We start from the raw sequence: 10,824 nt of genomic DNA on the forward strand, positions 1-10,824 counted from the left end.
AAAAAAACACACAACAACAACAACAAAAGGGAAATAGTCCCTTGGGGGAGAGATTTAGGATTGTCAGTAGCCCTGAGGGCTCGCTTAGGGTCCATTATCAGCCAGGGTCCAGTCAAAAGACAACAATAGTTTTTAACTGAGATAATTTAATATGAAGGATTGTTACCTAGGTATAAAGATGTGTTTAGGTAACTGATGGGGTATAATACCAACAGTAGCAACTGCAGGAAGTAGCTACCACTCGTAGGGTGGTATTATTAAGATGTAGATGCCTGAGGAGGGGACGGGCAGGTGAAACTCAGACATCTGAGAAGAGGGTGCTGCTTCGCTAGGGCTGGTGTCTCTGAGGAGAAGAAGAAAAGACTGATTCTGCAAATGTTGGAATAAGTGCAGACTGGATTCCACTGCTGCTTCCAGAATGTTCCAACTGCCACCTCCAGGATAAAGAAGCAAGAGTAGGTGACACCAGACATGACAGGAACAAGCAGGAAGCAAAGCTCCCTATTGATAGAGCCAAACCGGGATCAGCTGGAAAGCAGAAGTGTTTGCAGAGGCCCAGCCTGGGCATTGTAGAGCCAAGAACAACAGGTGGCTTTGGAGCTTGGTCAACCGGCTCCAGAGGCCTGAGTTGAAAGCTAGACCCAGCAGCACAGTGATTGGACGTTTGCTAGGTGAGTACACTGAAGCCAGGTCAAGAGAGTGGAGAGTGTGTGCCACTGAGTGATTTACAATTCAGGATCCTGGAATATAATTCCATGAGGACGCAGGGGGTGAGTGGGTGCAAAGTAGCCCAGTTCAAGGGACCTGTGGGCCTGGGGATGAGGACCTTTGCTTCTCCACATGCGGTCCATGGACTCACAGCATCAGCGTCGTCTGAGAGCTTGTGAGAAATGCAGAATTTCAGGCCACTGAGACCGCTGGAATTGGAATCTGCATTTTCCAGATCTCCCGGTGGTCCTCAACTACATATTGGTTTGGGATGGGAAACTAGAAGGCTTGGGCTGGGAAACTAGGGGGTGGTGATCAGCGGGTGGGCGGCTTGGCGGCAGCAAGAAGGACAGGCGCTGAGAGACAGCTCCTGGGCATGAACTTCCAAACTGGGGCTTTTTAAGTGGGAGGAAGCCATGGTGGTCTGGCATTGGGACCTCCGAACGAAATTTCCCCGTGGCCAGAAGGAATTTCCCCACTTCCCCAAGTTAGTAGATTCGATTCCCATCCCACTAGCTGGTAATTTACAGTATAGTGAATTTCCTTATTTCTTTTTTCTTCCCAAGACTTTCAAAAAGTAAAGCCAATCCCTTTATTTGTTTTTGGGCTCGTCGGGTCTGGCTTCCCCCCTACGATCGTTCGCAGTGGGACAGCCCGCCCGGCCTCCTTCCTTCCCCCGAAACCCTCCAGGCCTGGGAGAGGACGCGTTTTGCATTCAGGGAAAACCAATCGCTCCCCTATCGTACGTAACCAAGAGAAATGGTGGCGGACGAGGGGCGTGGTAAAGCGATTAGTGCGGCCTGGACCCTGCGTGCCTTGCGCGCTGCGGGCTCTTTGCGTCTGCGTAGTTCGCTCACCTCCCTTTCTAACTCCGCTGCGGCCATGGCTCCAGTGGTTAGTATGGCTCCGCGTGAGGCCTCGGCTCCAGGGGAGGCACGTGGGCCTCGCCGAGCCCGGCATCTACCCAGGCTTGCTGGGGACGGCGCCCTGCAGCGTCCTGCTGGGGTGGGCTGGCAGGTCGACCGGAGCTGGCCAGAGCCCCTGCCGATCCCAGCACTTTGTAGGCGGAGGAGGCCGCGGCCCGTGGCCCGTGAGGGAGATCCGGGAGGTCTCGGAGGCCGGGGCTCGGGCTCGGGCCCCTGCTAGGGGCCAGCGGGGAGCTGGAGCCTGGAGACTGCGGGCTGGGCCGGCCACTGGTCCTTGGACCCCGGCCCGGGGCCTGATTACCTGGGTGGAGGGCGGGGAAGAAGAACGGGACCTGCTACCCTGGGGAGCCGCGCCTTCGGAAGTGCACGGCCAAGACTAAGGGACGAATCCGCGGAAGGGCGGCTTGGTCGGCCTGCTTTCGGAGAGGAGGCCCGGGTTTGAGGAGCTTTTTAGAGTCCCCAGAGGAAATTAGTTTATCAGGGCGCACTGCACAGACTGGAACGGGTGCTACGGTGGTATAGGGCGAAGGCTCTCATTCCATTCTCCTGTAGCTAGGCTGGGACTGGGCTGTGCGGCGCCCTCCTAGGTTATTTGAGAAAGTTGTTTTTCCATGTTCTATGTCCCAAGATCCTACTTTTTCTCTTTTGTTGGGACTGCCTGGTTAACATTTCCGGTTCTTCTGCTCTTTCTGTCTGGTTGGGCTTTTAAATGCATTTTTGGTTTAAAACCATGATGGAGAAGTATCAAGCCCATTGTGGGTAGGTCTCTTGATTGATTGTGTATGTTCGGAGTAGATCTTAAAGCATCCGTCTTAGATTGTTACTGGGAAGAGACGTAAAAAAATAAACCAGTGATTTTTGTAGTGGCCAAATGTGTGAAAAGTTGATCCAGTTAACACAAGTTTTAGATGAAGTTCTTTTAAACATGAAGGAAGGTAAGATGTGTTCTTGGAAAGGTCTGTTTAGTTCTGCAAAGCTTTTAAACGTGAAAGTACAGGTTGGTACGATGCACAAGTGCATTAATGGTGTCAAGTTTGTAGAGGGATGAGATTAACACAAGCCTCTTCGTAAGAGTGAAGAAACTGGAACCTTGTAGGATATGCTTTGCCGGGTGGTTTGGAAGTACTAATGCATAGATTAAATGAATCAAAATGTCAGAAGTTCTTGACGGTAGTGTTGTAATAAGATTCTAGGTTTTATCCTTAACCTTGTCCCAGCTGGAGTGGACAGGCAGCTAGAATACTTTGCAACTCCCTTCATGAAAAGGTGGATGAGACAGGATGAAGGGAGATGAGCTAAGATGTATCAGGACCCTACTCTGAACATGTAGAAGGATTGATTTCTCATGAAAATTGTGGGTATGCAAGGCATTTTGTATGCCTGTATTCTAATTTTGGAAAAAAATAAAATAGTATTTTTTGAAATTGTATCTGGGAATGTTAGGGCAAATAAAAGGAAATGTTCATTTTATTGTGGTTCATAAAGTAAGAGACCTTCATGCCTGTACAGACTGGGGAGACTGGAAAGTTTGAGTGGGTCAAGAGTGCTAAAATGATTTTCCCTTCAAAAGCGCATGACCCCAGGCCCCAAACTTGTAGAGCAGCATCTGCCCTCATTACACCTCTGGCACTCAGGCAGTGATGCCTCTTAGCCCTCTCTTGCAAAGGGAGCACAGCTCCATGAGTTTTGTATTTGTGTGGACTTTTATACCTACGACTTTTCTGGTTCTGTTAATCTTGTTGTTCTGACTGATTGAATCTTCATCTCTGTTATCATTTGTGTATTTTCTTAGAAAAAACTTGTGGCGAAGGGGGGCAAAAAAAAGAAGCAGGTTCTGAAGTTCACTCTTGATTGCACCCACCCTGTAGAAGATGGAATCATGGATGCTGCCAATTTTGTAAGTTACATCCTTACTGCCACTCAGGTGGTGACGAACATTTTGAGATAGTGTTGAGAAAACCTACTCGGGTACATTTCTGTTTTCAGGCTTATAGGCAGCTTCACAGGTCTGGCTGTATCATTTCATCCTGGGAATGTGGGCAGATTACTTGTTTGTTTCCAAGTCTTGCTTCCTCTTGTGTGTGCAACAGTTGTGAGGAGTAAAAGGAGATGGACTTAGAATAAGCAAGAAGGACTCTAGCACAGAGGTGTTGGAGGACTATCTTGTTTTTCTCCTTTAATTTCCACAAATGATTTTACTTAAAAGTTACCAAGAAACAGGCCAGGCGTGGTGGCTCACGCCTATAATCCCAACACTTTGGGAGGCTGAGGCAGGGCAGATCATGAGGTCAGGAGTTCGAGACCAGTCTGGCCAACATAGTGAAACCCCGTCTCTACTAAAGATACAAAAAATTAGCTGGGTGTGGTGGTGTGCACCTGTAATCCCAGCTACTCGAGAGGCTCCTGTAGGAGAACTGCGTGAATATGGGAGGTGGAGAGCACCATTGCACTCCATCCCGGGAGATAGTGCGAGACTCCGTCTCAAAAACAAAAAAAAAAGTTACTAAGAAACAGACAAATTTCATTGGGTACATGGCATCCCCCTTGCTCTTTGGTGTGTTTAAGCATAAGTGAGGGACCCTGATCCTAACTGTGGGCTGCCTCTGTCCTGGGTCTCACTGCTTAGATGTGGAGCTTTGGACAGGTGGCAGCAGTTCCTGAAGCTTTCTATGATATGGAGCATCTGAACTTCGGTATTTAAAGTACCCTGCTGGCTAAATTGTAATTGGAGCTTTTTTTTTTCCCCCTCACATCTTGCTCTGTGCTGATTTTTTGCCCCTATGTTTGGCCCATTCCCCAATATTCCTCTATCTTATTGCAATCTAGAAATATTAAGTAATCCCTCTGCCACATTTGACTCAGCAGTTTGGTTTTGACATTTTATTCTTTTTCCTCTAATAGCCATGTTTGGGAGATTCAGATTTCTGTGCAGAAGTCTCCTAAATTTGCATTCGCTGTAAATTCTCCAGAAGGTTGAACTATTGCCAGGATCAGTATCATTACAACAAAAACAATTTTTTTTTTTTTTTTTTTGAGACGGAGTCTCGCTCTGTCGCCCAGGCTGGAGTGCAGTGGCCAGATCTCAGCTCACTGCAAGCTCCGCCTCCCGGGTTTACGCTATTCTCCTGCCTCAGCCTCCTGAGTAGCTGGGACTACAGGCGCCCGCCACCTCGCCTGGCTAGTTTTTTGTATTTTTTTAGTAGAGACGGGGTTTCACCGTATTAGCCAGGATGGTCTAGATCTCCTGACCTCGTGATCCGCCCGCCTCGGCCTCCCAAAGTGCTGGGATTACAGGCTTGAGCCACCGCGTCCGGCCAACAAAAATAATTTTTAAACGCAAAATAATTATGGTCACGAATTATCCAGAATGGAATTTGGGTAATCTCTTAGTTTATTGCCTTTATGTAGATGTTGTTTGTATCTGTGTCGTTCAAGAAATCCCCTATTTCGTTAGTTCTTTCTCTATCCAGTGACTTCTGGCTTTTCTCTGTGGCCTCCTCTTTCTCAACTTTGGTGTCTTCCAGTTTGATATTCACATGGTGGCCCTATTCTGGCATTACTCCTGCCTTCCTCCCTCTGAGCCATTCCCTCAGCCCACTCATCTGTTTGTGTGATTGTCTTTCCTTCTGGAAGCCTCCTTAGGATAGAAAACTTAAGTCATTTATGAGTCTTGAGATGCAGAATTCAAGATTTCTGACCTAATCACTCTGTGCCGCATCTCTGGTTAACATATGCTGTTTATTTTATTTATTTTATTTGTTTTTTGATACCAAGTTTTGCTCTTGTTGCCCAGGCTGGAGTGCAGTAGCGCAATCTCGGCTCACTGCAGTCTCCGTTTCCCGGGTTCAAGCCATTCTGGTGTCTCAGCCTCCGGAGTAGCTGGGATTACAGGCGCCTGCCACCACACCTGGCTAATTTTTGTATTGTTAGTAGAGATGGGGTTTCTCCCTGTTGGTCAGGCTGGTCTCAAACCCCCGACTTTAGGAGATTGACCTGCCTTGGCCTCCCAAAGTGCTGGGATTACAGGCATGAACCACCACGCCTGACTATTTTATTTTATTTTTATTTATTTATTTTTGAGACAGAATCTCACTCTGTTGCCCGGGCTGGAGTGCAATGGCGTGATCTTGACTCACTGCAACTTCCACCTCCCAGGTTTAAGTGATTCTCTTTCTCAGCCTCCCGAGTAGCTGGGATTACAGGCGTGCACCACCATGCCCAACTAATTTGTGTATTTTTGTGGTAGAGATGGCGCCTTGCCATGTTGGCCAGTCTGGTCTTGAACTCCTGACCTCAGGTGATTTGCCCGCCTCAGCCTCCCAAAGCGTTTGGATTACAAGCATGAACCGCTGTGCCCAGCCAAATTTTTTTTCTTATTTTAAAAGGAGTCTTGCTGTTTATCACCCAGGCTGGAGTGCAGTGGTATGATCTCGGTTCACTGCAGGCTCCGCCTCCTGGGTTCATGCTATTCTCCTGCCTCAGCCTCCCGAGTAGCTGGGACTACAGGCGTCTGTCACCATACCCGGCTAATTTTTTGTGTTTTTAGTAGAGACGGAGTTTCACTGTATTAGCCAGGATGGTCTCGATCTCCTGACCTCGTGATCCACCTGTCTCGGCCTCCCAAAGTGCTGGGATTACAGGCGTGAACCACCGTGCCCGGCCCCAAATTTTTATTTATTTATTTATTTATTTTGAGACGGAGTCTCACTCTGTCGCCCAGGCTGGAGTGCAGTGGCGCGATCTGGACTCACTGCAAGCTCCGCCTCCTGGGTTCACGCCATTCTCCTGCCTCAGCCTCCCGAGTAAGTGGGACTACAGGCGCCCACCGCCACGCCCGGCTGATTTTCTGTATTTTTAGTAGAGACCGGGTTTCACAGTGTTAGCCAGGATGGTCTCGATCTCCTGACCTTGTGATCCACCCACCTCGGCCTCCCAAATTTTTTTTTTTTTGAGAAAGGGTCTGTTGTCCAGGCTGGAGGGCAGTAGCATGATCCTGGCTCACTGCAGCCTCCACCTCATAGGCCCAAGTGATCCTCCCACCTCAGCCTCTGGAATAGCTGGGACCACAGGCATGCACCACCATACCAAGCTAATTTTTAAATTTTTTTATAGAAAAAGGGTCTTCCAACTAAGTTGCCCAGGCTTATCTTGAACTCGTGGGCTCAAGCGATCTTCCTGCCTTGGCTTCCCAAAGTGCTGGGATTACAGGCATGAGCTACTGCACCCAGCCAGTTAACATATTTTGTATGGGAGTTTTTAAATAGAAAATTATAGGAATTTTGAGCTGAAAGGGATTTCATGTCATTGCAATAGCAAGAAAACAACTAAAAAGGTCCTTTTTGGGCAAAGCTTTCTGAAGCACAACAAGGAGGTGAAAGTCTTGCCGAGGCCCACACAGGAGTTTGCAGAGAATGTCTCAGGCTCCTGAGTGACTGCTGCTTCTGCTGTACCACACATGGCCCTGGACCAGGTCTAGAATTGTTTCGGTCACTATGTCTTTGCTCTTTCTACTAGGTTGAAGGCTTATTTTCTGATAGTGCTGTGAACAGGGTTTTATACACCTTAGATTCAGAAGTTGCTTTTTAGCTTTGGTTGCATGTACCTTGTAAAAGTTTGTTTTATTTATGTATTTTTTGAGACAGGGTCTCTCTGTCCCCCAGGCTGGAGTGCAGTGGTGTGATCTCGGCTCATGGCAACCTCCGCCTCCTGGGCTCAAGCAATCCTCCTGCCTCAGCCTCCTGAGTAGCTGGGACTACAGGTGCATGCCACCACACCTGGCTAATATTTGTATTTTTTGTAGAGAGAGGGTTTCGCCATGTTGCCTAGCCTGGTCTCAAATTCCCGAGCTCAGGTGATCCACCCACCTCAGCCTCCCAAAGTGCTGGGATTACAGGCGTATCTCATAACAATTTGGCCTTGGGTTTCCTGTCTACTCTTGTGTTGCCCACTAAGCCTTTCATGGAGAGGCATAGTTGACCTTGTGTGGAAGAAGTCAAGTATGTTTATGGTGGGATGTCGTCTCATAGTATGTATGTAAATGGGATTTGTTACCATTTTTTGAAAAGACTGAACATTTAAGAAACAGATATTAGGGCCAGGCGTGGTGGCTCACACCTGTAATCCCAACGCTTTGGGAGACCGAGGTGGAAGGATCGCTTGAGCCCAGGAGTTTGAGACTAACCTGGGCATCATAGAGAGACCCCTTCTCTTAAAATTAAGCCAGGCGCAGTGGCTCACGCCTGTAATCGCAGCACTTTGGGAGGCGGAGGTGGACAGATCACCCGAAGTCGGGAGTTTGAGACCAGCGTGGCCCACATGGAGAAACCCGGTCTCTACTAAAAATACAAAATTAGCTGGGCGTGGTGGCGAATGCCTGTAATCCCAGCTACTCAGGAGGCTGAGCAGGAGAAGGGCTTGAACCCGGGAGGCGGAGGTTGCAGTGAGCAAAGATTGTGTCATTGCACTCCAGCCTGGGCAACTAGAGCTAAACTCCATCTCAAAAAAAAAAAAAAAATTATAACATTAGCTGGGGCCAGGTGGGATAGCCCATGCCTGTAATCCGAGCACTTCGAGAGGCTGAGGTGGGAGGATCACTTGAGTCTGGGAGGTGGAGACTTGAAAGTGCCTGGGAGGTTGAGAGTGCAGTGAGCTGTGATTGCGCGGCTGCGTTCCTCTCTGGGCGACAGAGTGAGACTGTCTCCAAAACCAAAACGAACAACGATATTATTTCAGTATTGGGAGACAAAAAACTAAAATATTCTGTTGAGACAGATGAACCTGTCACTTCATTGGTCAATTTAATGATTTATACAGGAGCAGTTTTTGCAAGAAAGGATCAAAGTGAATGGAAAAGCTGGGAACCTTGGTGGAGGGGTGGTGACCATCGAAAGGAGCAAGAGCAAGATCACCGTGACATCTGAGGTGCCTTTCTCCAAAAGGTACGGGAGGGCAGTGTGTGTGGCCTGCGTGCACCCAGCGCTCAGCCCACCTTTTCCCTGCACGGGAGTGGGGGCACCCGCAGAGTGATTGGTTTGCTTCTGTTAATTTCTGGAACTATGCCCAGTGCGGGAGGCAGTGGATGAATGCTATTATGGTCGTTAACAATAGTCAACTTTTGATTTTGTCTTTCACAGGCTAAAGTTTTTTTTGTGTGTGTGCTGGAGTCTCACTCCATTGCCCAGGCTGTCGTGCAGTGGCGCAATCTCATTTCACTGCAACCTCCACCACCCGGGTTCAAGCAGTTGTCCTGCTTCAGCCTCCTGAGTAGCTGAGATTACAGGCACCTGCCCCCACGCCCAGCTAATTTTTGTATTTTTAGTAGAGACTGGGGTTTCACCATGTTGGCCAGGCCGCTCTCAAACTCCTCCCCTCAAGTGATCCACCTGCCTTGGCCTCCCAAAGTGCTGGGATTACAGGCCTGAGCCACCATGCCCGGCCAGGCTAAATTATTTTAAACAGTAAGGTACTCAGACTTGCTTACAAGACTGTTTTCTCAAAAATATTCTTGGCTGGGCACAGTGGCTTATGCTTGTAATCCCAGCACTTTGGGAGGCTGATACAGGATGATCGCTTGAGCCCAGGAGTTTGAGACCAGCCTGGGCAACACAGTGAGACCTCCGTCTCTACAAGAGTTAAAATGAGCTGGGCATGGTGACATGTGCCTGTAGTCCAGCCACTTGGGGGGCTGAAGTGGGAGGATGGCTTGAGTCCAGGAGGTCAGGGTTGTAATGAGCTGTGATTGTGCCACTGCAGGCCAGCTTGGGTGACAGAGTGAGACCCTGTCTCAAAAAAAAAAATTGCTTCCTGTCTCTAGATCACAATAAGAACTTACCTTTTGTTTTTGAAATCGAGTCTTGCTCTGTTGCCCAGGTTGGAGTGCAATGGCGCCATCTTGGCTCACTGCAACCTCTGCCTCCCGGGTTCAAGCGTTTCTCCTGCCTCAGCCTCCCAAGTTTTTGGAATTGCAGGCATGTGCCACCATGCCCAGCTAATTTTTTGTAGTTTTAGTAGAGACAGGGTTTCACCACGTTGGCCAGGCTGGTCTTGAACTCTTAACCTCAGGTGATTTACCTGCCTCGGCCTCCCAAAGTGCAGGGATTATAGGCATGAGCCACTGCGTCTCCCCCACACCTGGCTAATTCTTGTATTTCCTTTTTTTTGAGACAGAGTCTCACTCTGTCGCCCAGGCTGGAGTGCAGTGGCTCGATCTCAGCTCACTGCAACCTCCGGCTCCCAGGTTCAAGCAATTCTCCTGCCTCTGCCTCCTGTGTAGCTGGGATTACCGGGCGCCTGCCACCACACCTGGCTAATTTTTTTTGTTTTTTAGTAGAGACAGGGTTTCACCATCTTGGCCAAGCTGGTCTTGAACTCCTCACCTTGTAATCCACTTGCTTTGGCCTCCCAAAGTGCTGGAATTACAGGCGTGAGCCACCGTGCCTGACCTAATTCTTGTATTTTTAGTAGATACGGGGTTTCGCCGTGTTCACCAGACTGGTCTTGAACTCCTGACCTCAGGTGATCCACCTGCCTTGGCCTCCCAAAAGTGCCGGGATTACAGGTGTGAACCACCATGCCCAGCCAAGAGCTTTCCTTTTGAATTCCAGTTGCTTCCCTTGTAAGTGCTACTTTGGCACTGAACAAGGAATCTGAAGACCTCAATTTAGACCGAGTCCACTCTAGTTAATTCCTGGGGGCCCATTTTCTTTCATTTCAAAATGGAGGCATTAGTTTGCTAGTTCCCTCGAATGCTATGTGTTGGTTTTTGAGGATGAGGTTAAAATACTTTACCAGTTGCTGAAGGATTGGATATGCTTATTCTCAGCTCCTAGCCTGAGGCTGTGGCCTATTAGGAGCTTTTAATCATACTAAATCTGAGCACTTTGGGAGGTTGGAAGATCACCTGAGGTTGGGAGTTCGAGACCAGCCTGACCAACATGGAGAAACCCCGTCTCTACTAAAAATACAAAATTAGCTGAGCGTGGTGGTGCATGCCTGTAATCCCAGCTACTCGGGAGGCTGAGGCAGGAGAATTGCTTGAACCAGGGAGGCGGAGGTTGTGGTGAGCTGAGATTGCGCCATTGCACTCCAGCCTGGGCAACAAGAGCAAAACTCTGTCTCAAAACAAAAAACAAAAAACAACATACTAAATCAAGTGATGGGAATTTTTTTTTTTTTTTTTTTTTTTTTTTTT

The 10,824-nt window shown here is 48.5% G+C and overlaps 1 protein-coding gene across 1 annotated transcript in view; it reads left to right on the forward strand.

The window, feature by feature from the left end:
• Positions 1-1,521: 1,521 nt before the first annotated feature.
• RPL22 (ribosomal protein L22) overlaps positions 1,522-10,824 on the forward strand; it is a 14,081-nt gene continuing 4,778 nt past the window's right edge. Inside the window, exons 1-3 of the mRNA XM_026448156.1 lie at positions 1,522-1,602; positions 3,427-3,531; positions 8,448-8,572. Of these exons, the coding sequence (XP_026303941.1) occupies positions 1,591-1,602; positions 3,427-3,531; positions 8,448-8,572 (242 nt within the window). The 5' untranslated portion in view covers positions 1,522-1,590. The remainder of the gene's footprint in view (positions 1,603-3,426; positions 3,532-8,447; positions 8,573-10,824) is intronic.

This window comes from Piliocolobus tephrosceles, chromosome 1 (assembly GCF_002776525.5).
Source record: "Piliocolobus tephrosceles isolate RC106 chromosome 1, ASM277652v3, whole genome shotgun sequence".
Lineage (NCBI taxonomy): Eukaryota > Metazoa > Chordata > Mammalia > Primates > Cercopithecidae > Piliocolobus > Piliocolobus tephrosceles.